Genomic DNA, 27,954 nt, shown 5'->3' on the forward strand with positions numbered 1-27,954 from the left:
TCTAGACACGGTTTCATTCGTTCTGACGTCAGACTCTGAAGCATTGTTGCCGCCCGCCGTCCGCTTTGGCGGGAATTCCATGTTTCCCTCCACAGTTCACATCCACTCAACACAACATTAGATTGCATTAGAATGAAAAAGATGGAGATGTTAATCCGGTTAGTCGTCTGAGCAACCTTTCCTCTATGTTTTTCGTCGAAAAAATACATGTCCGCTCCGTTTGAATCATATCCAATAAAAATCTCGCCCCACGAATCGCGTGGGTAAAGTGCCTACTAGTGGCATTGTTGCACAGGTTTACATCTTTGCGTCTCCAATGGAATGTCATCTGGCTTCTGCGGGTGCAAACCGTGTCTTGCACAGTGCAAGGCGCTGCACTTCGATGGCGAATTCCTGTTTGTTTTTTTTCTTGTTTTTTGCCATACTACGGAAGTGTCAAGTGCCTACTCCCAGCCGTGTCATCCAGATTGCGTCCTATAAGCAGTCCTTGAGTGTCCCGAGCGCGCTTCAACTTCAAACAGGGCGGACGATTGTGGTGACACTATTGTTGAGATTGTGAGATACATCGTTAGGTCAAGAGAAGACAGTCAGATTGTACAACGGAAATAACGTGGCGGAAGCAATAAGAGAGGGTCCCTCGAGGCGCATCCCTGAGGGCGGAGCGACGATACAGCGGTAATACTTTTAGCATCTGATCGTGACTTAAACATAGGTAATCAATGTGCTAAGTATCACAAAAATCATGGTGCCTCTCGACAGCCTTAGTGCTGGCATCGCGAACTCCTCTGACAGTAACAGGTAGCGGTTAACTGCGCACAAATTAGGCACCTGTTGGCGTTGGCAACGGCATCCTGCGTGCGGGCGTAGACCTTGGCTAGGTGATGCCAACGCTGTGCACGTCCTTCTCGCTCAAGCGATCGATAACATCTAATTAGTTATCCCAGAGCACCGCTTGTAGCGTTCATGGCCCAACACAGGTGTCATCAGCAGCCCAGCGTTTAAGAACGTTTGTCGCAAGGCAATGTGCAGATTCTATTAGGTCATTGGGCCGATGACATTTATCAACAACTTTATTTCGGAGATGATTGGCGTGTCTCATCGCCACACGGAGTTATCTTCAAGAACAGCCACCATTTGATTACCCGAACATTCGTAACGCTAACACACCGCACAGGTAGTAATGCAGAGGACGAAAGGGACGGCCGTTGAACGCACAAGAAAGGAGCATTCATGAATGAAGGGAGCAACTTTTATGTAGCTTGCCTTGTCCGTCTGAACAGAAGAGAGAACCGTGACGCAACAGAATCTCCTTCAATGGCCACTAGGGCACGCTCGCCCTCGTTACCGAGGCACGATATGGAAGAACCGCCAACTGCCAACTGTGCCTCACTCACCCCTGCACAAGGGTGAGTGACTGAGAAGCTCAAGAAGACAGCCCCCGAAATGTCGATCGCTCTCAAAACGAAAGAGTTCCTGGGAGTCTCTTTCTACTGACTGTCCCTTTAATTCATTTGCGTCTTGTATTTCTTCCTTTTGGGCTGCAAGAAATGGTGGCGATCTGAACGGGCGAGGTAAAAGCGAATTTGTCAAGCTTAGCGTGCACGAAGGTAACCTGCGTCCTAAATGTTACCTTTGACTGGATGCGCAATAACCATACGACAGGCTTCTTCAAATCCTTTCCTTGAGTACAAGCAAGTCATTTTGCCGATGATTTTTGCCGCAGTTTGAGACACGACGATGAAGGATGAGTTCTATTATTCCTCTGTATAGTACTGGTACTTACGAGTGCAAATTGCCGTCTAGAATCCCGCCTAATATTAGGAAAGATGTATTTCTCCCGCGTAAGTTCTGGGCATCTGTAAAAGGTATGTCGTCAATAAATAAATATATAAATTACGTGATACATAAATACTAAATGTATTTTCTCAATGGCCAACTCACCAAAAGTTAGAAAGTGTACTTGGGCAGGAACGTTCCTCGCGATTCTGAGGGATCCAGTTGGGATCCAAATGACGGATCCGCACGATAATTGGTTGCTAACCTGTATATATAAGGCGCTTAGGTATGCTAGCGTTCATGCAGAAGCGGCTAGTTTTTCAGAGTAGTTCTTTTCAAGCCCATTCTGTAAGTAGGAAATGATTTCGTAGCCGTTCTACTCTGTACCGCAACCACAGATAGTCTTAGAATGTTTAAAAGCTTATGCAAAAACTGGCAGATATGATGCAAGTTGTATCAACCTAACGACAGCGACAGAGCTGCCTCGGTCTCGTGTGGGGCCCTGATCGTCGCAGCTTTGGCGCGTCTCGCGCGGCTTGTGCAGTGCGATGTGCCCGAAGCTCTTCAGGAGACGTATACTTTTTAGGACGGACCATAATGAGGCCAACGCCACAGCCAACGTGACTCCCCGAAATGACCGATCTGCGTCTTGCAACTTTCTTCTCTTCTTCTTCTTCTCTTCGTTTCTTCCCTTCTGTGTTTCGGCGATGCGACATAGGGACAAGATCTTCATGAAATTGAGCCCTTAACAGCTGTCGCTGTAAAAGAAAAGTGCGCTTACTATTGTTCCTCTTCCTTCACCGGTTCTCGTCATGCAACGCCTCTGCTATCACCGAGTAGGTTCATCAACTTACTTTGGCTGTAATCTGTTGGTAGCGCTTAATAAATTATACCAGATTTGATTTTTTAAAAAGAATAACACGGAGATAAGAATAACATGGAGATTGTTAGCAGCTGCTAAGAACTATAGTACGTTTCTGTTAACACTTGCAGATTGGTTTCACTGGACTACGATTTCGCGTGGACGGTGAAGGAATGTTGTTGGTGTAGACATACCGCAGCAATTTAACGAGGGACACAACACTTATTCTTCAAATTTCTTCTGTGTTGTGTCCCTCGTTAAATTGCTGCGATATGCCTATACCATATCATGTTACCGACTATCCCGTATATCTACAGTCAAGGAATGTTGATACTCCACTCTATCAATGTCAACGCAGCTCATTTTCTGCATCGATATACTATATGATATGACTATATCATATATATGACTATATGATGATATCCATAAAATGTCGTGTAGTAGTGTAGTAGTACATACAGTACATATATAATAAACTACTCTCACTACTACTCGACCAGAGGCATGGCCGAGCGGGTTAAGGCGTCCCGCTCGTTGGTGGTAGCCAAGGGCGTGCTGAAGACTAGGAGGTGGTGGGTTTGAATCCTACCATCAGCTGTGCTGTCTGAGGTTTCCCCGGATTTTCCGAAGACTTTGCAGACGAATGTCGGCACAGTTCCCCCTGAAGTCGGCCCTGGATCGTCCGCATCTCTACTCCGCTCATAGCCACAGTTGCTTAGCGGCGCTAACGCGGAATAAACGAAAATCAGTACTGTTCGTTTGATTAATTAATTAGCTAATTCATTAATTAAGCGACTGTACGGGGTGTTTATTTTTAACGAGTACAAATTTTCTACGAAAAAATGTATGAAAGCAGCAGGCATACCGTCTTTGCAGACGGATTACACGGCGACTCGTGCAAGAGCGTGTAGTTACTATAGATGACCAATTACGTAAAATTCTTGAAACGAGCACGTGCGTCGAGATAGCCATCGCCAGATTTTGCCACGTTAACCAACCGAAACCAACTCATATCGCCCGAGCGCAGGAACGATACACAACATTTCACATCAGGGAGTCGCGTGTTATGAGATATGCGGAGCAGATTGCATTCGGCGCTGAGCTGCTGGTCAGATAAGTCGCCGACATCGAAGTGGGTTGTCCTTTCTGCGCTCCGGAGGCGTGTAGTTTCGGTTTCGGCCGATCTGCACGGCAAAGCATGGCTATGAATATCTATAAGTACGCGCCCGTTTCATGATTTTCTAAAGGTATGTGATGGCTTCCAATTTCGGCTACTGTAAACGTGTTTTCATTCGCGATGTATTATAATTTGTATGTAATTTTCGTGAATCGCGAGTTCAGTCATTTGCGAAGTTATTCGCGAATTTCGCGATTCCGTTGCTGTTTCGTCTCGCGGGATAAGCGTCAAGCAGCGTTCGCGAGTATAACTTTTCGCGATTTTTTAGCGGTCGCGAAATTCTCGAATATTAATACATCGCGAATAAAAATACGTTTACAGTAGCCGAAATTGGAAGCCAAATTACTCAGGAACTTGGAACTAAAAAAAGTTGATTCATGAATTTTATGTAATAACTCATCTGGTAGTTATGTACATGTATACTCTCTTGCACAGAGTGTCCGCCTGGCCGTATAACCGACCTGCAAAAGCAGCAGCTGTGGTGCTCTCCTAGTTCTTTTGTTTGTTTGTTTTTTAATAAGAAAATCGTTAAATATAAATACCCTGTGTAATTCTGCTCAGATTTGCCTGTGTGTGTGCCTGCTGAACTGAGGTGTTATGTTTCTTAGTAGTTTCTTCTTTTTCTCTCCCTTCTCTGCAGGCCCAGTTCTCGCTTCCATGTGGAACGATCGGAGTGATCTCTTCGAGTCAGGTGACAAGTCATTACATACCACGTCGTCGTTTCAAAATGACAGGGAAGCTGCATCATCACCCGTAGACATTCTATTCAATTCACCGCCAAGTGCAGTACCTTCCTCCCATAGTCAAAATGAAGGTAGGTTAGCGAGTGGAACTGAACACGTCGCAACAAATGTTCGGCATAAAGCAACAGAAACGAGTGAAGTTCCAATGCTACAATCCACCGCGAGAGACCCGATAATCTCCGACAGAGTGCATGACGTTGCGTCATCGTTTTCACCCACACCCGTCATGAAAACATCTACATTCATTTCGCAAACACCGGTTGAAGTAGCAACCTCGAGTAGGGGTGATAGAGGGACCTTGGAAGTCGCAGGTCACGTACCTCAGGACGTGCATGACGCTGTTCTCCTCGAGCCATCAGCAAGGAGTCCAGAAAGCGGCATAGCTTCATCATCTGAATCACACGGCACTGAAACTTTAATACTGCGCCCAGTCCTTCTGCGACGTATGGGGGATGACACTGAACCCACCGCAGAAGTTGCTCAGGTCGCTGACTCTGTTACGAGAGCCTTGAGGAGCGTTCCTCCAACGTTTGTTTCTGGATTCCATCCCAGCGCTACATTTGGTCGAGAGGCCCCAATATCTCCTTCTCCAGCTTCTCAAGACGGTACAGATCGCACAAGGGGAAACGGCAACCCATCGATAGACAACATTATCAGCGGCATCATTCAACTTCTAGGAGGTGATATCAAGCTGCCGCGTCCTCCTTCTTTGAGGCTTCCACCACCGCCAATGGTTCCTCCCCCGAAGCTTCCAACTCGGATTAACAATCGAGGACCTCCAAACTTCCACTTCCCAGGGCCTCCGCGACCGCCGACTCATGGCATTGCCAACATCCCTCACCCGCCACCGCACCTTCCATCGCACCCGGGACATTTCGACACTATACCGCGGCCACCTCCCAACAACTTTCACTTCCCTTCGCCTCATCCTGACAACATTCACATCGTCCCGCTAGCCCACCCTCCTACCATGTACCCTACACCCTCCGATGTGAGTCATCTGCTGGGATTGCACGACGTTGACAGGCGACCCCAAGAGGGCCAACAGCTTAGACCGACTGCGACACCGCCATTCAGTTCGAAGTCCACTCTACTGGAACAGCACATGCACGAGGAGCGCCCCACAGAACAAACAACGCTCTCCAAGAAAACTCAGAGCCCTGCGCCTCTACCGACGAGCAGCACTGTTACACAATCCACAATCGTGCTCATCCATGAGGGCCCTATCACGTCTGACACTCCAACAAGCTCTATTGGAGATGTAACTGCCAGTGCAGTGACTGAACACACCAGCGATGGAAACAAGCATCTTACACCAATAGGATCCGATGTAAGCGAGGTACCAATTACCGATAGAACCGACAACTTTGGAGCCGTACCTACTGGCCCGGTGTCTGACTGGCTACCAGTCTTCTTAAACCGGTCGGAGAGACCAGATACAATGAGGACCACTATAAACATTGCTGAAGAGCCTGAAATTATAACTGAACCTACAGAGCCTTCTGTGTTCGACATAACCGTTGTACATACGATAGGAACAGTAAATAACCCTATCCAAGCTTCCAAGACGGAAGACGTGACCTTGGAACCAGCATCCTCGGTCCTTTCAGAAACCAGGATTCCCGCTAGAAACCTCTCGTTCAGCGACACAACTGAAGAAACTGTACCAACAATAGCTCCGTCGCAAACAAGCACTACAGGGACGTTGACAAGACAACCACAGCACAGCCGAGAACCGGATGTCGTTTATGGAAAGCCAACGACCAGTCCCCCGTCTGCAAAGACGTCTGCTGCAGATTCCTCTACTGCAATAATGAGCAGCATCGGCGAGGACTCGGATGTCGTGATGACCCTTTCTGGTAAAGGAACATTAACTCCAGAGATGGCGCATACCAGGACACCGACCCAGCAACATAGGAGTCCGACAGGAAGACCAATTGTGATCCCAGTGGAGATCGACGACGTACGTCCCGTTGTAGGTCCGCCGCCGAGCTTCCAACACGGATTCGGTCGTCCATCATTTTCAACAAATAGAGCTCCTGCAGCGCCATCCAGCACATCGCCACGTCCAAACAATAGGCATTCTACACCACCTTCGAAGCAGACGCCGCCCAAGCCACCATCATCTCGTCGCAGGCCACCGTATCGACCCAAGAACAACTCCAGTATTGTCAGGTGTGTTACGGCTTATATTCTGAACATAGCGAGGTGTCGGAAGTGACAGTAAATCGGACGATTTGTACTATACTGGAGTAATGTCGGTAAGGGAGGAAGGGTAGAAAGCAACGTGTCACATACTCACTAACTGAAACGCAGCGCCGCAACATACGTTCATTGTACAGCTATGGTAGTACAGCCTTTATATCATGATGAATAAAAGGACACGGGGCTGGAGGGCACGAGCTTCTTGTTCGTCGCGCTGGCATTCTGGCTGCCACTTAAAGACATGCGTGCCTTCATTCTATCCCAATGCTGGCCAGGGGCTACCTCTTACTGTATAGCAATTATTGGCGACGAGGATGGGATTACATGACATGTATGTTACAGGAATGCGTTGCATGTTTCTGTAGGCTTAGGCTGAAGTGCACAAGGAAAACGAGGAGTCTTATACCCTTCTGGTCATTTCTGTGAACGTGGACCTTTTTAAGGCGTATCCCAGTATCACGCGATGTTTACCTGTGACAGGGTATCAAGATGTGTTCATGTATTTAGATGTTTTCGCAGCATTGTCGTAAGGATGTTCCATGCTTGTTGAACCAACCTAGTAACACTGCTGAGTTCGGAAAAAGCTGCTAGAGGGGAAGAACGTGTGCTCCAGCGGGAAGCAGGTTAATGCGCGTTCTTCAAATGATGACTGTTCTCCTACAGGATCGACACCTGCATCGTTGGAGACGACTCTACGTGCGACAATCAGCTGAACGAGTGGTGCAAAACAGAGCTTGGCGTCAGTTCGTGTCACTGTAGGCCTGGCTTTACCAGATCCATTCCCAGAGGACCTTGTACTCGTGAGTACTTGATATGTCATTCGTGAAGGTGGCTAAAGGGAGGAGTGCTGGAGGATTCTGTTTTTGATCAGCATTATTTCCCATGTGTCGGTCAGCGTACCGACGATGAATAACGCGTTCCATAAATCTCTTGAGGGAATGGGTGTCGCTCCTGTATTTTCTGGGGGGAAGCGGAAAGAAGGACGAGCTCCCGATGAGGGGCAGATGAAATTGGCGTCCTTTACTGTCGTCCAGGTCAGATCCCGGTCGAGTTTTCGTAGCGCTACGTGTCATCCACAAGAGGGTTACTTTTTTGTTTCTTTTATTTAGCACTCTTCATCTTGCTAAAATGAAACAGCGTCAGTTTTCTTGCTGTATCGGTTAAGTTTCTTAGCCTGTACCGTACAATGTTCCAGACATCCCCATTCAGAACAGGCTATATAAGTTAACTAGAATCCGCATTGCTTACTTTTGGTCAAGTCCCGCGACGATAAAACAGAATGTTCTCATATCCGCCTTTCCCGTATTTCAGCAATCGTCGTTGTCGGAGTGACACTCAAGCTGGACCGATTAGGAGACAAGAAGCTAGTATTCAATCGAAACTACAGAAATAAAGAGTCAGCAGATTATCAGCTCCTGGAATACGAAGCCAAACAAGCTGTAAGTTATGGCAGTACGACAGTGCGCACGTTCCTCAGCATTACGATGTGTCATTCTGTTTCTGTGCCACTTACCAACCAGGGCTCCATCTACTCACAAGCAACGTCGCAACAAATCAACCCGGCGTAATGGGAAAAATTAATATCTCAAAAATGCTTTCAAAATTCTGCACTTAGTACCCTAACTTGCACACCTTTTTCAAAGTTACTTGTCCTCATTTTTAAGCTACTCCAAAGATACAGTAGATAAGATATCGTTGATAAAGACAATACATGGCTTGCTTGCTCACGTTCGTTTTGTGCGGATCTTCCCCTCCCCTGAGCACAGCATCGGGCGAGATGTATGAAAAAAGAAAAGTATCTGAACAAGTGTCTGCTTTTATTTTTACTTTGTTTGTATTTGTTTGTAACTGTAACCTGAGTATCTTAAAAGTAGCGAGTTACTTCACTACTCACTTTTTCGCCTGGTACTCAGTAACGTAGCATAAACACTTTTTAAGTATCTGGTACACGTCTGAAGTAAAACCAAAGGATCCTACGTACATCGTCAAGGTCGAAAACGCAGGAGATTACCAATAGGGCTGACTTCGGTATGTGTAAGGTCCTGGGCGCTGCCGTCTACTATGCTTTTTTCGCATTGTTCATGGTATTAACGTATCCACACCAAAGGGACTGTAATTCGGTCGGCAGCCCTTGCAACTACTGAAGCCCTTCTTCTACCGATTCGCATGACCGTCCATGCGAGGGCCACACACTCAATAGAACGTTTCAATCCCCCAATTTCTCTTGAACAGTACATGAGAACTACTGTGTGGGACCACATACATCTCTCACGCTTTGACTCTAAACCTTGTTTTCACTTTCAAGCACTAGTGCTAATGTACAGCTTGGGACAAAAGTTTACGGAACACGGCATTGGTGTGTTTCTGTATCCGAGCGGCCTCCTGCAAGGTGTCAGGAAGAGATCGAATAAGAAACAGGGGACCGGCTATTCAATCCATCTCTCATTATGCATGTCCGCTCCTGTTTGCTGTTGGTGTTTCGCCCCAATAGAGAAATGCGACACCCCGGTGTTCCGTAAACTTTTGTGCCAAGCTGTAAGTCTAGATGTACCTTAGGGATTTACCTCTACAAGGCTTAGCTGCTGCCTCGAAGTTATCCCATTTCTTCGCGCCTCACGTTGACACTTGCGAATCTGACACATGCTTATGCCCTTTCTTGCCCTTATGCCCTATATCTATTTCTCATGACACACATCACGAGCAGCAACGTCAAGCGGCGTGAGAATCAACGTTCAATTTCCCTCGTTTGCCGCTTAATAGTCTCATTCGTTCCTGCAGCTTCACAGTCTATTCGCCAAGTCAAGCTTTTCCCGCGTTTTCCTGGACGTATCCGTGAACAAGTTCCAGTCCGTCGGGAGCAAAGTACTGGTGAATGCTACACTGCAGCTGGAGGAAAACGATATCACGCGGGTGCCCTCCGTCAAGCGTGTCATCCAGCATGAAGTGGTCAACATGATTAACCGAAGGAATTCCAACATCGGTGACAGCAGGCTTTACGTCGATGGTCTTCTCAACTCTGGGCTCGCCGTCGAAGGTAAGCAGGGTGCTGACGGTGGATTCGATTTAATCTGTGTCTGTCTCCGAACCACGATCCCGAATTCCGTGTCATGTTTCCGTTTAAAGGGGGACTAAAATGCAAAAGCATGAAAGAACTGATGTTCTGAGGCTGGAACAACATAGAAGGGACAAATACATACAAGCCTCAATTTGCCTAAGAAATTAACGATGAAAGATGGAAGTCACTGAAAAGGTTAGCCAGCTGCAGGACTCGAAGCCACACCTTCTGGATTGGCGGTCCAGGGATCTACCAATTGAGCTAAGCTAACACGCCTTCTCACTGACTTCCAGGGTGCGTCATCTGAAGGGACAAACCAGCCACACTCTCTCACTCATCCTCCTTTCACTCTTACATTTTTGCTCACTCATACACACATTCATGTTCTTCACATTGTGAATGTTACACACATTCACATATCATGAATGTGTGTATGAGTGAGCAAAAATGTAAGAGTGAAAGGAGGATGAGTGAGAGAGTGTGGCTGGTTTGTCCCTTCAGATGACGCACCCTGGAAGTCACGGAGAAGGCGTGTTAGCTTAGCTCAATTGGTGGAGCCCTGGACCGGCAATCCAGAAGATGTGGGTTCGAGTCCTACAGCTGGCTAACCTTTTCAGTGACTTTCATCTTTCATCGTTAATTTCTTAGGCAAATTGAGGACTCGTATGTATTTGTCCCTTCTATGTTGTTCCAGCCTCAGAACATCAGTTCTTTCATGTTCAACAGATGCCGCCTTGGTCGTTCCCGTCGTATGAATGTGTGTATGAGTGAGCAAAATGTAAGAGTGAAAGGAGGATGAGTGAGAGAGTGTGGCTGGTTTGTCCCTTCAGATGACGCACCCTGGAAGTCACTGTGAAGGCGTGTTAGCTTAGCTCAGTTGGTGGAGCCCTGAACCGGTAATCCAGAAGATGTGGGTTCGAGTCCTACAGCTGGCGAACCTTTTCAGTGACTTTCATCTTTCATCATGCAAAAGCAAGTTCACTTCAAAATACGTTACACGCTATTTTAATTTTGTACTTGTTATCATGATTCAAAACTTTGATTCCGTTTCGAAGCTACGATCAGAATTATACAGGACTCTATTTTGCTTCGGTGCTAAGCAGTGAACGTCGTTTCAGCTCCTGCATCGGTGTTTTTAGTCCATGCTGCGCGTGCCACGCCATGGAGCAGTTCCTATTAGGAACATAGTGCGCGTTGCAAAGCGGACTGGCGTCGCTGTCCTAAGGACATGAAGATAAATGTTGTCGTTGCAACATTCGCGAGAACTGTTGTGGGCTACAAGTCAGTGAATCGGCATTGAAAAATGCAGCAGTGTGCATCATGCGGCGCACGGAACAGTACGATCGGACCCGCTGCAAATCCACAGACGCACGATAGGTATGCGCGCGCTTCTTCTGGTGTCTCATTGGATGCCGCCAATCTTTGTCTCCTGGGGATCCCATTCGTTGCCGCCAAAGACGGCTCTGTTTTCATTGTGTGTTTTTTTTTTTCTAAACGGTAGCGTTGTGTGAACTAATTTTTTTAATTGTACTAATTGAAACACGGACTTTCATTTGAGAGCAAGTTGTTTTTCCCCTTTAAAGAAGCATGGAAGGCACCTCAAATATGTTTTCTCTGTTTCTTTTTTTTTTTTTTTCTTTTTTACCGCGTGATATGAACGTACTCTTTCAGGAGCTGTCACGCAAAATATTTCCTTTGCGAAGCGCGCATTTCCTGGGAAAATTTGTTTACAAGAACGCGCGCTGCGGTGGCGATTTTTTCCCAGCTCCCTTCTGGCGTGTTGTGACGTCAGATCATCCGGTCATTTTTATTGGCTGCAGAGAATCGTCTGCTACGACGCGTCTGCTTCAGATGCGAGATAGGCGGCGCCAAATACAATCGCAAAAAGAAATACAGAAAAAAAAAAGGAGGGGGCGCCTCACCACTGAGCGGATGACGTGGCGTCGAAGCCTTTTGGCCGGGACAAAGAGCTTTTCTGCCAGGCGAGATTGAAAGCTCGACTGCACACCGCAACGCTTTATGTACTTGCACTTTTCTCCCAGGGCTTGTTGTAATCTTAATTTCTACTGCTGACATATTTTTTCGAGCCCTTCCACGATCCTTCAACTTAACGAATAGCATAAACAGACATCATAGAGATGTTTTATTGTAAATGCAGTATTATAGCACCTGCGGCTATAAAGGTGTCTATGATAATGATGAACAACAACAACTTTCGTTATGATGCACCAAACAATGATGAGAAGTGGATAACATAACTCCCCATTCATCATCTTAAAATAAAGTTATTGTTGTTGTTGTTGTGAAGGAAGTATATCTGGGAGTGAAAAGTGAAAAGCTTGGTGGGATATATTTATTAGAACAAAGAAAAAAAAGGAGGAAAGGTCAGGTAACGGGATGTCGGCTTGCTATTCCGTAAAAGAAAGAAAGGAAATAACAAAAGAAAAATGAATAAAAGCAAAAGAAAATAATTGGGAAATGAAGGGTAAAGTTACAAAAGGTGTAAGCAAGATGAGATAGATTAAAGACAAAGATGACTTTAAAACAGGATGAGGGTAATGCGTACGAGGGTGAAAGCAGGGCAGAGGGTGGGGCACTGAAGAATGAGTTGGCACGACTTGAGTTCACAGGCTGTTTCTTTCACAGGTTTTTTTCTTTCTTTCAATCAGTCAATCATCATCACAGGCTGTTCATGAGACCTGTGTCGCTGAGAAACGTCAAAACTGCTTTGGTCACAGGCCGCTGTGTGGGATGTCGTACTGGGCCGAGCAGAGTGGCCGGAGAAAAGTCTGCACCGCAACTCGAGTAGGCGTCGTCTGAGCGCGGCTCGAGTGGTGTCGAATCTGCGGCAGTCGAGGAGGTGTCGAATGTCAGCTTCAACAGCGCAAGTAGGGCATTTGGAAGTGGAGAAGACTCATTTTATACAGAAGCAGAAGAAGTGTCCTGGCGACATGAAGTTGTAGTTGGTGTAGAAGGGACGCTTCTCGACACGAGCAGTGGTGTGTGGCAATGAAATCCATGGACGGGCCGATGACGGGGACAACCTTGAGATTCGCGGGATTCCTGCGAACGCAAAGGAAGACATGCTCGAAGTCCTGAATCGTGTCGCGTCTAAACTGAAAGTTGCCCCACTAGCATCGTCGGATGTTGAAGCCGCGCACCGACTCCCGTCCAATAATGACACACACCCCACTATCATTGTACGCTTCAAGGAGAGGCGTACCAGAGACACGTGGCTTGGTAACCGACACATGCTTAAGATATCGGGGGACGACACTGACTTAAATCTTTCGTCTGCCTTTATCTGTGAAAACTTGACCGTGTACAACAGGCTGCTTCTTCGACAAGCGAAAGACGTGGCTAAGGAAAAGAACTACCGCTTTGTTTGGGTTCGAAATGGGCACGTTCTCATGCGCAAAGATGCTGATGCCAAGGTTGTACGCATTAAACAAACAAGTGATCTCGCTCGATTGTGATGTGTCGCGGTGATGTAGCTTCTCATGATTAACAGTGTTCATGGACCTGATTTCACTCGAATGTCTGAATAAAGCATGTCTTAGCTCCCCGTCGGTACTGCATCTTAATACACGTAGTTTGGGGAAGCACTTTGATGACATAAAAGCTGTATTTCAAATCTTGCAAAGTAAAGTCACTTTCTTTGCTTTAACCGAAACCTGGTTACAAAGTGACCGTGATATGTATTTCCATGTAGATAATTATAATGTAGAGTTTGCACATAGGATGGGTGAACCCCACGGTGGTGTTGCTCTGTATGTTCACTCAGGGGTACCATATTCTGTCAGAAACGACATTCGGTTCCACTGTCAGCTTGTCGAGTCCTTGTTTCTTGATATCCCAGATTGTCCATCATCGTTGTCCACATTTAGTGGCCGCCCCCTCACAATAGGAGTATTGTACAGATCACCAAGCTCTCATCTACCAGATTTCTTGAATGAACTTGATGGCCTATTACATTCTTCATGCCAACATAAGCTCAACCTCATTCTCGTTGGTGACTTCAATATAGATCTCCTAGGAAGCGATACCAGTGTTTCATTATATCAGGAGATTCTTGCCAATCATGGATTTAAGCAGTTAATTAGCTCGCCAACTCGATTTGGAGGAGGCGTTAATGGCTCACTTCTCGACCATGTTGTGACTAATCTTTGTGATCATAACCTGATCTATGGGGTTGCCGGGTGTGACATCTCGGATCATAAGCTCACATATGTTGGCCGTAAGGGGACGCCCTCACGTGATTTGGGATATCACACACGCACGCACGTTAACCCTGTTTCACTCGAGAATCGCCTTCGTCAGCTCACATGGGATTTTTCCTCATATACTGACACATCGGAAAAGGTGAATTACTTTCTTGCAACACTCTCTAGGTTGATTAAGGAATCGACCGTAACCTCAGTTTTGAGCAAGCGTAGCGCGATTAGACAACCATGGATCACAAATGCAATTCTTAAAAGCATTAAGCACAAAAATAATCTATATACTAAAATGCGCCGCTCTCCATTCAATCACCACCTTCGTTCTCGTTATACTACTTATAACAATACCCTCAGAAATGTCCTGCGCGCCGCGAAACGTAACTATTTTTCTAAGGTTATCAGCGAGACCAACGGTAGTCCCAAAACCATGTGGAACACAATCAATCGCATTTTGGGTAAAAGTAATGGACAGACACATACTGACATTTCACTCCAAAATAACGATGAACTGGTGAGTGTTCCTGATAAAGTGGCAAACATGCTAAATGACCATTTTACTAATATAACGAAGAGCGTGCCTTTATTGAATGGTACAGGTTTGGAAGTTCCACTGCCGCCATCAAACCCGCATTCTTTCTTTCTTGACCCAACCACACCAAATGAAGTGCTTTCCACTATAAGATCTCTCAAAAGTTCAAAGTCATCTGGCCATGACGGTTTATCTCCATCTCTTCTTAAAAAAGTGGGACACCTCTTGGCCCACCCACTGTCAGTGCTAGCAAATAGCATGTTTTTACAAGGGACATTCCCTGACGAACTTAAACTGGCGAAGGTTGTACCTGTCCATAAAAAAGGGACCAGAGTGGATGTAGGAAATTATCGTCCCATATCGATACTTCCTGCGGTCAGCAAGGTGTTTGAAAAATTAATACTTAACCGACTAGAAAGATTCTTTAACAGACATAAGATAATACATCCGCTCCAGTTCGGCTTTCGCAAAGGTAAATCCACAACTTTAGCACTAATAAACGCGACCGAACAGATAAAGAAGAATATCGAACAAAAACTGCTTACAATGGGCATTTTTGTGGACCTGACAAAGGCCTTTGATTTAATTGATCACAAAATACTTCTACAAAAGGCATACAGGTATGGAATTCGAGGGCTTCCGCTCACGTTGCTAGAGAGCTACTTGCAAAATAGAATGCAGTATGTTCATGTCTCGGGCTACGATTCTTCTATTAAGGCCTTATCAACTGGCGTTCCTCAGGGGTCAATTTTGGGTCCCTTCCTTTTTCTTATGTATATCAACGACCTTCATCTCTGTCTGTCTGAGAAATGTTTCTTATATGCCGACGACACCAACATTTTTGTTGAAGACCCCACTATTGCAGGGCTGTTCGTGAAGGCTGATAACGTTTTAACTAAGTTTTCCGCATGGTTGATAGCTAACAAACTCGTTCCTAACATAGGTAAGACTTCATATGTAATCTTTCGCCCACGCCAAAAATTACTTGACCTAAGCCAATACACGTTGCATTTTTGTGGGCATTCCCTGTCAAGAACGACATCTGTGAAATTCTTGGGGGTTATCTTGGATGAACATTTATCGTGGACTAACCATACCCAGTTTGTGCGTTCCAAGGTCACCAGCGGGCTCTATGCTCTTTCAAGAATTCGATACCTGGTCCCCGTCACTTGTCTCCTAATGGTTTTCCATGCTCTAGTCCAATCGCATATTTCTTATGCCCTGGAAGTTTATGGGCTCACTTATTCATCCAGCCTGCTTCCTCTACTCCACGCGCAGAAGAGAGCAATGCGCATAATGATGTTCGCACATCCCCGCGATAGCATCTCATTTGCATTCCAGTGTCTGTCTATCCAGAGCATATACAATTTACTGAAATATAAGGTTGCCATCCTAATCTACAGATTATGCAACGGCATGATCTCAGATCATCTTATTTCAATCACACATCTTCAAAAACCTTATTCGCTGCGGTGCGAACCTGATATGCTACAGGTACCTCAACCTCGAACGAATTACGGGATTCATTCAATGAGTTATTTCGGATCCAATGTCTGGAATTCATTGCCGTCTCATATACGGTCCCTAACCTCTTTTCCCCATTTTAAGTATCAGTTACGCAGTTTGTTACACTCCCAGCATAATACCCCATCATCAATGTAGATGTAACCATGTGATGAATTACATGATAACATATGATGTTTTGGTTAAAATTGTTTTTCTCAATAACTGTATAAGGCTCCTGTGCCCGCAAGGCTGCTCAATAACCTACCAGTCTGTTTATTGTCGGGTTACTCTCCCTGTGTTCTGTAGTAACTTATGAGTGTATTAGTTGTTGGGTAACTCCCCGTGTGTACTTTAGTTACTTATTAGTGTTTTAGTTGTCGGGTAACTCCCCATGTAGTGTTTTTTTAAGTCTTATATTGATTTAACAATATCTTAATCACAACTAAACTGTATCTTTTAGCTGTTAGTTCTTGAACTGTGCTGGGACTGTACTACAGGGCTTGCCCTCACAGTCCCGCTTTCTGTACATTTTACAATACTGACTAAATAAAGATTACGATTACGATTACGATTACGATGTACTGGAGATGATCGTTTACTCGGACAGCGCCCTCTTGACACTGCCGAGTGCCGCTGCGGCGGATTCGGTGCATCTGTAATCGACATGCTGAGGCAAAGCCGACAAAGTGGTAGTGGACAGTTATTGATTATTGACGGGGACGTCTTCATGTGCCCGACGTGCGTCTGCGCGGGTTTCCGTGCAGGCCGGTGCGACTGGGTGCCCATTGGAAACACAGGCTATGACGCGAGTATAGAAGCCGGTTGTAGGTTGCGACTATCATGGTGTCTAGGCCGCCGATTGTTCTACGAAAGCTCGGCTATACATCCTGTGAAGCCCTCGTATTAGCTTTCAAACATACCTTTGCCGACCCTGCTCAACGTAAACTGTCTAAATCCGTCGTTTCGCCAACCGCCAACAGCTGGTAGTAGGATCAATTAGTACATACGTCGAGGCCGTTCTGTCTCTCAGGCGGCAAGTCGGTTCTAAAAGCCAGAAGCAGACAGAGATGGACATGTCTTGAAAGCAATTGCCGAGTAGCATTCCAAGTCATTGCAGCTAAAGAGCCCACGAGCAGAGCCGTAGCCAGGCAAGTTTGCGCCCAGGGCAGAGTAAATCTGAAGCGCGCCCTCCCCCCCTCCCTTTCCTCACCCACTGCCGTCAGAAGCCCTGTAAAGAAAGAAAAGAAAACGCTTATTTGCACTGCCGAGATCGTAAACTCAAATTTTCTTCGCTCCCGCTTTATCCTGTTCAACCAACCTGCCAGGGCCTGCCGTCCGGAGCCCTCTCCCCCCCCCCCCCTCCCTGTCGCTACGGCTCTGCCACGAGAGTACGAAAAATTATTCAAGAGTGTCCCGCGCACAAGGGTGACCTCCGCAACAGCCGCGTCTTCGGGCAGCCTTTTCAACGTCGCCCTTTCTCGCCAACATCGCCAACCTTTGAGCCCGCAAATTTCGGTGAGCCTCTTGCCGATTTCATCTGCAGAATAGGAGATATGCGAAATAGCGCCATCTGTCGAGTGCGCCGCTCCCGACCGCCATGGCTAAGGCACATCTCTCACCAGCTGCAGCGCGGCTTGAGGGGATTCCGCTAAAGAGGAATCCACGGCCGCAATTTTTGAAGCACGAGTTCCCGGTGGAGTACAGAACATTTCGGCGGAATGTACGAATGACAAACTGTTCAGAACTCTAGTCTCAGTAGCAGAAATAGTCCTACAGTTTTGCAGTCGATTCTATTTTCAGCGAGATCTCACACGGCGTTTATCATCGACGTTCGGCATTTCCATTTACTTTGTTTTCTGCAATACTTCACTTTTTAGTTTTAGCTGATATTGTGATGGTTTGATTAAATGAGATACTGGTCTTATAAAAGGGAATATTTTGATGCAGGAGTTTTTCATACCATTTGCCGCACTGTGCCGAGCAATCTCTTCCGTAATGTTTTGAGATTCTGGTAACCACGCCACGGTTGTAGTGTTGCTGCATTTGGTAGTTGTGATATATAATTAGACGATATAGTACTAGGTTTCAGATTTAGATGTTGGAAGGTATCTGGTTCTATTGCTGCTTGCCCCTTATGCCACGACTTAACCGTTTGTCGAGCATGTGACTTCATGAACAACATTTATTTGTTATTTAATAAATAAATATTTTATCAACATAAATGTCATGATTCTGAACCTGTAATAAGAGTGGTTTTATCCTACGTAGTTCAACTACAAGAAGTGATCTTCCTTAACACACACACAAACACAAATAAGATTTAAAAGCAAATATTCATAGATCATGTCCTATTCTCGCGTTCGGGCCTATTTAGTGGCTCGACTAATTTCTTTTCTTGCCTTCCCTTGTGCACGAGAAACTGGAACACATGTAGAGACCGCAAATTATTGTGCACATGCTTATTTGGAATTAGGATGTACGTCAAGAGAGCGCACTAGGTACATATGCAAAACAATATTCCAATCTATCACATTTGACAATTCACCTGCGGGTTATGATATAATTCACTATAAGTTCAGTGATTTTACAAAGAGAGTCAAATCAGGATCACTCATATCACATTATGGGTCTGCCTCTCAGGTTCTGCATCAGTGGTGCATAAACGAGCGGCAAATGTCTGATTCTAAAGTGACTGCATACTCGTATTAATTCTGAATGATCGAGAATGTTAAGCGTTACTCGTTAAGCTTTAGTCTGGTCCGAGAGTAGCCTCAACTACAGGATACTATTTGTTTTTGTTTTTTTCTTCATGTCATTTTCTTCCTAGTGCTCAGTTAAAGCGATTCATGAATACGCACCCTTTTGTCGTTTTATTCCTCTCTGCTAGTACAGCTTCGCGCAGCAGTGCGGTGACACCTTCATCATTACTAAATAACATTGTGTTTTGTTTTTCAGAGTTTCGACATACGCAGTCCTTTTCACGACAAAAAGTTGTGGTAATCAGACGATTCTTTACTAAGCAGAACGAAAAGCTTGCAGTGTCGTTTACACTATGCTGACGGCTGCTGCCTTGCTGCACAACAAACTTTTACTAACGCAGTGGTACATGAGGCGCTTACACATAAGATGACAACAGAAGCCCTTTTCAGCTGCCACTATTCAGTCAAACTTACTCAGGGGCAACGCAAACCGCGTACAAGGAACAGCGGGGCCATGCTTTCCAAGCATCGCCTCGACGAAAATGGCGCGAGCGCGTTTCCGCTAACGGGCAAGAGAGGGCGCTTCATTTCGCATATCTCCTATTGTGCGCGACGAACTGGAGGCCACACTCTGCAAACTACTCGGCCTTTGTAACAACAACCGCTCAATCCAACGCCCACTTTTTCCAACCAGTCTTTATATTACAGCAACTGGTTTGGAACCAAGTGCCACGTACGCTGCTCATAGATTTCAGCGTCACGTATGCACCAGGGAATGCTGCAAGATGTCAAACCCCGAAAAGCTCTTTCAGTATTCGCAATGCGCTCTGGCGGGTCAAAGAGGGGATTGTTGGTGTACAGGACACAGCAATTCAGTTATCAATGGCTGCCATTAGATACAGAAGGTGCCTATTATAACCTGAACGCCACCGTTTAAAGATGTGTGTCCCACCGTGAGGTGCACACTTGTTTCTTGATTCATTCATCACTATCTTTTATGCACGTTATTATTAATACTATTATTGTACAGAAGCCAAGTAGGCGACCGTTCATTTTGAATTGCCCACAGAAGTCACAGGAACATCTGTACACTCTAGTTTATAACTTGATGCACGAGGTTCTAGCACAGTTACGAGAGGTATTGTATTACTGCTTCTCTTCTAGATCTTAACGAGTGCAGTGACGCTTCTATGAACGACTGCTCGAAGCACGGCATCTGTGAGAACGTGTTCGGGACGTTCCACTGCGTATGCAAAGCTGGATACACGGACAAGTATCCAGACACCAAATGGAAAAGCGGGCGTACTTGCTCGGGTAAGAGTCGTATTGAATTGGCTGGTGTTGCGAGACATAGTGTACCAAAACGCATAAAATATGATGACACTATTTCTTGTAGCGTGTGCCCCGGATTACTGCAACAACAAGGGAGAATGCCGCATCAACAACGGACAGAGGGAGTGCAGGTACAGTGCGTACTCTAGTCATCGTGTAATGTTGCATAATGATATGCTCTTCAAACACAAGAAGCCACATTCGAACGCAGCTAGTTCCCCATTGTACGGGCATTGATATGTGTATTTCCGCCATGTGCACATGGAGGGATGGAGCAAAATACAGGTCGGTGCGACGTTCTACCACTCCCATGAACAACCACCATATGGATAATTTACCAAAAGAACAAGAATGCTTTGCCAAAAATGGAGACTTTAACTAACTTCTACAGAGCCCTCTCGTGAAGTGGTTACTAGTGCGAGGACCTTTCGCGGCACTTTTTTTTTTCTTTCGGTTTCTATACAGGGTGTCTCACTTAAATCCCCGGGCTAAATAATTCGCGAACGGGTGCACCAATCTAAGAACTTTCTTTTTTACAAGTATCTGTCCGATACCACCTACAAGCTGCGAACCGCGAGAATGAGTGGGAGGCGCTCATTATTTAAATAAAAATTCAAATGAGTTGCTTGAAAAACATAACTTCTAAAGCAGGGCGCGGTCGGCATTAAAATGGGTACTGCGCCTTTTGGGACCTTCAGTGGACACCATTTACAGAAAAATCTGCTACCGAAGCGGGTCATTTGTTGCAGTAATTAATTGGTTTCGGTTTACATATTTTTGTCGCGGCTGATAGCGGTGAAGTGAAAAAGGACGTTCTTCCACTCCCTTATCCACCAATGAATTACGTATTCGTGAGCTTACTTCGCAACGGGGAGTGCTGGAGAAAAAATAACAGCGTCAAACAGGCTACGCCAGTCCCCGCCCCGCTTATCTGACTGATATGCGTCCTTTCTCTGTTATGATCGCACGGACGAAACACAGTTAATCACATAGTATCTTGGTATCACATGCTTTCCATTTTTTCTTCAGCACTCCCCATTGCGAAGTAAGCTCTAGAACACGTAATTCATTGATGGATAAGGGAGTGGAAGAGCGTCCTTTTGCGCTTCACCGCGACCAGCCGCGACAAAAAAAAAATTAAACCTAAACCAATTAATTACCGCAACCAATGACCCGCTTCGGTGGCAGATTTTTCTCTAAAAGGTGTCCACTGAAGGTCCCAAAAGGGGTAGTACGCATTTTAACGCCGACGGCGCCCTGCTTTAGAAGTCATGTTTTTCACGAAACTCATTTGAATTTTTAGTTAAATAATGAGCGCCTCCCACTCATTCACATGGTGCGCAGCCTGTAGGAGGTATCCGACAGATACTTGTAAAAAAGAACGTTCTTCGATTGGTGCACCCGTTCGCGAATTATTTAGCCCGGGAATTTAACTGAGACACCCTATATAGAACTTGCTGTATTCTTCTGTGTACAACCCCCTCCCCCACACTCATGCAGTGCCAAAAGGAAGACATGTGGCCCGAGTTAGACCGCAAGGTATTCCTTCGCAAGACCTGTATTCTGTACATGATTTTTCTGAACGAAGTAACTGAAAAAAAAAAAAAAAGAAACGAAACAGGTTGTCGTAAAGTCCGGCTTCTAGCTGATTTTATTCCTTATGGTTCAATCACCATCCAACTGGCGGTTGCTTCTTTGAAAGACATTTAAATAATAGCGACGTTTCGACAGAGCTTCTTCTAGTGGTTAAGGATAAATATGCTTGTAATGCTTAGCTAAAACGTTTTCTCTCCATGTGTATCATAATACGCCACCGCTCAATATGTGCCCTGCAGTTGCCGTGGAAAGTACATTGGATCCCGCTGTGACATCGATGGAGAGGTGCTTGGCGTTGCACTGGGTGCGTCTGTCACAGCAGTCATCATCATCATCCTCACCCTCATCTGTCTTTGCCTGTGGAAGTAAGTGACAGCATTCGCAATGTTCTGAAAACGTACAGCTTTGAGGGTGGGGTTACACACGACAATTCACGTACCACATATTCTGTACAGCATGGTTCACACTAGTGCGTTCTGCTGCGTGCGGGCGCCTGCGTGCGTATGCGTGCGTTGTAAGCAATCCATTCCGCTGTTCACATGCCTGCGTCCGAATGCGTGCGTCTCCAAACCGTAAGACAATGAGCGCCGAACGGGATTTCCACTCCGGTGGCCGCCATGTTGAAAACAGTCTCGCAGAGAGAAACCTACTGCGCACGCTCGGAAGGCGGCCTCGCGATTCGTTCTCCGCTTGCGGGCTGCTGCGTGCGTCGGAAAAAGTTGAGCTCGGGCAAACTCCTTGCGTTCTGCTGCGGGAGGTCGCGTACGTGCCTTCTGCCATGGTAACCAGCGCCCGCACGCATCTGCACGCAGCAGAACGCACTTGTGTGAACCATGCTTACAATGCAGACATGCCTGCCCAATGGCAGATGACTGCCTTCATTAGGGATATCTGCTATCTTTCTTTTCTATTCGTCAGCAGCTTTCTTCCATTGTCTGTCTTTTCTAATTCGTGTTCATTTTCTGAAAAGTAGTAATGAATTACTGAGTGGTACTTTGTGGTTTATGAATTGTCATCAGTTCCTTCCAGTGCATCACGAGGAGTACACTTGCTCTTGCAAAGTTACTGAAGGCTAATATTACGTGCTTTATAGCATATTCGTTGCTTGTAGCTTGTAACCTCGTCAAGGACAGAAATAAGAGGTTAAGCCTGCTCATCCCAAGTGTTCTCAGAGCAACTGCTCTCTGATTTACCATACAGAAATTAAATCATCTGCAGACCTGCCTTTGGTTTCCCGCAGGTTTTGCATACCCTTAGATTCGTACGGGCCTTGAACTAACACCTATTGCAGCTTTCTAAAGATCGTTACAAGTAAACGAGCTCATATCCACTTTCGAGCAGCTGCAGATATATTTCATTTTAAGGTCCGCATCATATCTACAACAAGAGCGCTATACCTGCTAAAAAGAAGTTCCCTTTGTCGTTGTAGCCGTCGCTGGAAGCGAGAGCAACACAAGGCAGAAGTCCTGTCACAAGCCCACTCAGTAGGTAGCCTCGGTTACCTGAGCAAAGCATCGACCATCGCTCCAGCGTACAGAGTGAGCGTGGAAGATCGCCTACGGTGGCAGCACATTGCCGACGCCGTTGGAAATATATATGTGGTGAGAAACGTTCCCAAACATGTGTAGTTAAGTATCGTTATGTTATTGACACAGCGTTATTGAGTATTGAGTGTCGTTGTTATGATTTTCTCACTCGCAGATACAGTGTTTTCTTTAGGTTCTACAGTACATTCAAACGGCCGTCCCCTGCGGCACTCGAAGGCGCCTACAGATAAGATGTCCTACATATATGGTGCTCCACAACGGGACCATAATTTATATCGCGCTGTTATTGACAACGCGCTAATAGTGAGAATTGGAACGCAGGCAGAGACAGTAGAGCGTATCAAATGAAATGGAACATGCCTTCAAACTTCAAACATGGACATAACCTCTTACTCGCGTGTAGATTGTAGAACTTGTTGCTGGATGTACAGGTCCCACAAAAGTTTATGGAACACGCGACCGGTGTACGAGGGCTGTTCAAGTCAAAACGGGACTTTTCATTTTTCGCAAAAGGAAAATGAACTTACAGGCGAGAAATTAGTTTTATTTTTCAACGTAATCTCAAACTGCACTAATGCACTTGTCCCAGCGTTTCACGAGGGCTTGGATGCCAGCAGCGTCGAAATCCTTACCGGCGCGTAGCAGCCATGATCGGACCGCATTCTTGACCTCGTCGTCGCAGCTGAAGCGGCGGCCCCCAAGGAACGCCTTCAGTGGCACGAAGAGATGGAAATCGCTGGGGGTGAGGTCTGGACTGTAAGGGGGATGTGGCAGCAACTCCCAGCCAAGTTCCTGTAAGGTGCGTGTCGTGAGATGCGCGGTATGCGGGCGTGCATTGTCCTTTAGGAGGAGGACTCCTTTCGTGATGAGGCCCGGGCACTTTTGCTTCAGCGCCTTATGCACATCCGTGAGAACATGGAAGTAGTATGCACTATTGATGGTGGTACCACTGGGCAGAAAATCAACATGAACAACGCCAGCCTTGTCCCAGGAAACCGCGGCCATGACCTTACCCGCAGACGGGGTGCTTCGGAACTTCTTGGGAGCTGGCGAGCCTGGATGCTTCCACAGTTTTGATGCGCGTTTAGACTTAGGAGTGAAATGGTGCACCCACGTTTCATCGCACGTGATGATCCGGTCAAGGAACGGCTGTGCTTCAGTGTGGAAACGGTACCTTAGCTCTTGGGAGATTTCCAGTCTTCTCTGCCGGTCAAACACGGAGAGCTGCCTCGGGACCCAACGGGCACTAACTTTCCGAAACTGGGGGTGTTCATGAATGATAGTGTTCAACGTTCCCACAGAAAGGTCCGTCTTTCGAGCCAGTTCGAGACATGTTATCCGTCGGTCCTTGAGGATCAGGCGCTCCACAAGTTGGATGTTCTCAGGAACTCTGACACTTGACTCTGAGCCGCCCCGGCCGGGATCGTCCTGCACTGATGTACGGCCGTCTCGGAACCGTTTCCACCACTCAAACGCTTTGCTGCGGCTAGGTGTATCGTGGCCATACTGAGCCTGAAGTCTTCTGTGAATTTCAGATGACTTTACGCCTTCATTCACGATAAACTTCATGGCAATTCGCTGTTCGATGTGCGCGCTCACCTCGTTGTCGACCATCTTGTCCAGCACGTGTCTTCTGTTTTGCACAAACTTTGGACCACCACGTTGTGAATGCGGAGGCCTGTCGCGTGTGAAAATGATGAAAAAGAAGTAGCGCGAGAGCCATTTGTACCCTCAGGAGACAGAGAGTCCCGGTTTGACTTGAACACCCCTCGTATTCTCCCCTCGGTGTGGCGCCATAGCGGCAAGCGGAAGCGGGCTTGTTCACTCGTTCACAGGGGTGGAAGAGTGCGCCGGCAGCGACACCAATTCAAGCCACGTTTCCAGCACATTCAAGCGATACCGAAACTACTACGGTGTGTCGCTACCCATCGCTGTGATAACTCAAGGCTTCTCGCGATTTGAGTGCGAGCAATTCTATACTCAAGGATCCACTTTTGGGCGAGACTGAGAGTTAGTGAGAACTACAACACTGTTTATAACAATGGGAACTGTTTAATAACCATCCCGTTCTCGATCTAACCAACGCCTCGACCCCGGGTGCGCTCTGGACTCACCTAGTAGAACTTGGTTCCGGCGATTGCTTGCACCGTCCACGTCGCCGTCCTCCTCTGGGTTGGCTTTCCTTTCCGATGCTTTACGTCTTCACTAGCGGTTGTTGCTCGTAGAGTCGCTGTGAAGAGTCGGAGGCCGACGTCCGTGTGTGAAAGGGGCCGCACGTCGCCAGTGGACAGTAGAGCTTCAGTTGAGTGGAGGAGTCCGGTGTCCGTGTCCGCAAAGGGCCTCACGTCGCAAGTCGGGGTTGCGGATCCTCGTGGGCAGCTCTCCGGTGACAGGCAGGCCGATCTTCCTCCTCGCAGCAACACCCTTCACTGTGGCCCAGGAAACTGTGTCAGCCATCGTTCGCCGTCGGCTTTTGTTGAGACCATCGGACGCGGTTGACCTTCTTGCGTCGGCCTGTCCCATTCTCCCGAAATTCCTTTTCCCTTTCAGCGGGACGTGAGTCTTCATTGACAAGGCCGTAGCGCGACAGTTTTCTAGGAACCGCTGTCTGCTGCTTGGTTCTTTTTGCGGTGTCTGAAGGTTAGGTTGTCCGTCATTCTGTGTTCTGGGGATTCCTCATCGTGGTATGCTCTTCGCTGGTAAAGACGCTGCAGCACTGGTTGCCTCTTCGGTTCTTTCAAGGTTTGGGACAGTGAGAAGGGCTTTGTTGTAGTTTGTTTCGAGGAGTGCAGAGCCGTGAAGGGCGCATTGCAATGCCGAATCATCGTCCCAAAGGTGAGCAGAGCGCACGTGCAAGGTCCATATATCTACGGGTAATTCTTAGAAGCAATAAAACGTGTGACGAAGCATCACACCACGAGAGGATGTCACTAAACTCCCACAAATAGGTTTTACTTTAGAAAATTACGAACCTACTTGGAGTACACTCGTACAGAGTCTTGCCACAGATTGAGGCTGTTTGCATTCGTGCCACGCATTAATTAAGCTAATTTTGTTAATTGAACTCACAAATTAGCCAAGCAAAGGTAGCATTTTTCTGCATGATTCCGGCAGCCTGTCGCCATAGCACGCAATTCCAGTCAAAATCACGTTCTCCTTTTTTTATATATATACACGATTTCTACAAAAAATATACAGCCGAAAATCCGTCGCTGGGCAAAGTATGGTCGATGAAATTTGCGTTTGCTGAACTCTTGGCTCCGCCTTTATCGCGGCGAAGTAGAAAGAGCGACGCAGTTTTATCCCGATTGACAGCCTTGTCGCGCAATCCGTCATTATCAGTAACTGGCGACTGACGACAGACACGTTGATAAGGGCGAAAGGTGTGATTGCGGACTGGTTCGTTTTCTTCTTGGACATGGAGGGAGGGTATTTGGACGGAGCCAACAGTTTCACAAACGTAGAGGGTGATTTTTTTTTACTTCCGTGTTAGCGCCGCGAAGCAACTGTGGCTATGAGCGGAGTACAAACGTGGACAGATGGAGAGAGGGCAGCATGAAGGAGTGGGGCACAGGGTGGTTAGTATGCGTCCTGGGCCGACTTCAGGGGGAACTGTGGCGACATTCGTCTGGAAAGTCTTCGGAAAACCCAGGGAAAACCTCAGACAGCACAACCGGTGACAGGATTCGAACCCGTGTCACCTTCCAGTCTCGCCGTGGAAAGTGATCATCCTAACCACTATGCCACGGGAGCTGGTACAGGGTGAATTTAGCAAAGGTTACACATTTCGATCGAGTCGTAAAAATACAAGATAACGTCTCAGGCGCTTCAAACTTTGCAGACTGATAGTCACTCTCCTGAAGTTTTATCCATATTTTTTTCAGATGCTATGATGTTGTAGTAAAAAGTTAGAAGCAAAGCAAATTCCCACTCCATGCATTTCCTATGGCCTATACTGCTGGCGATCCGCCATTTTTTCCTCTGTCTGCGGCACGTTCACATCACCACGTATAGGTGGCGCTGCATGGAGACGAAGCTAACCCAAAACCTACGGAATAACCAACGACCAGATGACCAGGTGCAGGGTGTCGAGGCAGCGCCACCTATACGTGGTGATGTAAACGTGAAGCAGTCAGAGAAAAAAAATTGAGGTTTGCGGGCAGTATAGGCCCACCGTGTATAGGCCATAGGAAATGCATGGAGTGGGAATTTGTTTTGCTTCTGACTTTTTTTCTACAAAGTCATAGCATTTGAAAAACATGTGGATAAAACTTCAGGCGAATGACTATCAGTCTGCAAAGTTTCAAGCGCATGACACGTTACCTTGTATTTTTACGACTCTATCGAAATGTGTAACGTTGCTAAATTCACCTTGTAAATATCAGCGATCGCGCTTCGTGCACTGACGGATTTGCGGCTGTGAAATTTTTGTAGAGGTCTTGTAAAAAAAACGTGATTTTGACTGGAATAGTGTACTATGGCGATAGGATTCCGTGGTTCCCGTAGAAAAATGCTACGTTTGCTTACAAATTTATGACGCTATTTATGAGTTATGTGATTATATACTTATTGTATACTAATTTATACGTTCAATTTACAACATTAGCTTAATTAATGCATGAAACAAATGGAAACCACCTCAATCTGTGGTAAAAGTGTGTCTGGGTGTATTCAAAGTAGCTTCATAATTTTCTGAAATAAAACCTA

The 27,954-nt window shown here is 46.4% G+C and overlaps 1 protein-coding gene across 1 annotated transcript in view; it reads left to right on the top strand.

Annotated features, from left to right (window-relative positions):
- Nucleotides 1-27,954, top strand: part of LOC135385499 (mucin-2-like) — a 96,715-nt gene that overhangs the window by 63,789 nt on the left and 4,972 nt on the right. The window contains exons 2-9 of the mRNA XM_064614847.1: nt 4,456-6,733; nt 7,427-7,563; nt 8,075-8,202; nt 9,542-9,797; nt 19,937-20,086; nt 20,169-20,235; nt 21,940-22,065; nt 23,130-23,301. Coding sequence (XP_064470917.1) covers nt 4,456-6,733; nt 7,427-7,563; nt 8,075-8,202; nt 9,542-9,797; nt 19,937-20,086; nt 20,169-20,235; nt 21,940-22,065; nt 23,130-23,301 — 3,314 coding nt within the window. The remainder of the gene's footprint in view (nt 1-4,455; nt 6,734-7,426; nt 7,564-8,074; nt 8,203-9,541; nt 9,798-19,936; nt 20,087-20,168; nt 20,236-21,939; nt 22,066-23,129; nt 23,302-27,954) is intronic.

This window comes from Ornithodoros turicata, chromosome 2, assembly GCF_037126465.1.
Source record: "Ornithodoros turicata isolate Travis chromosome 2, ASM3712646v1, whole genome shotgun sequence".
In the NCBI taxonomy this organism is placed as follows: domain Eukaryota; kingdom Metazoa; phylum Arthropoda; class Arachnida; order Ixodida; family Argasidae; genus Ornithodoros; species Ornithodoros turicata.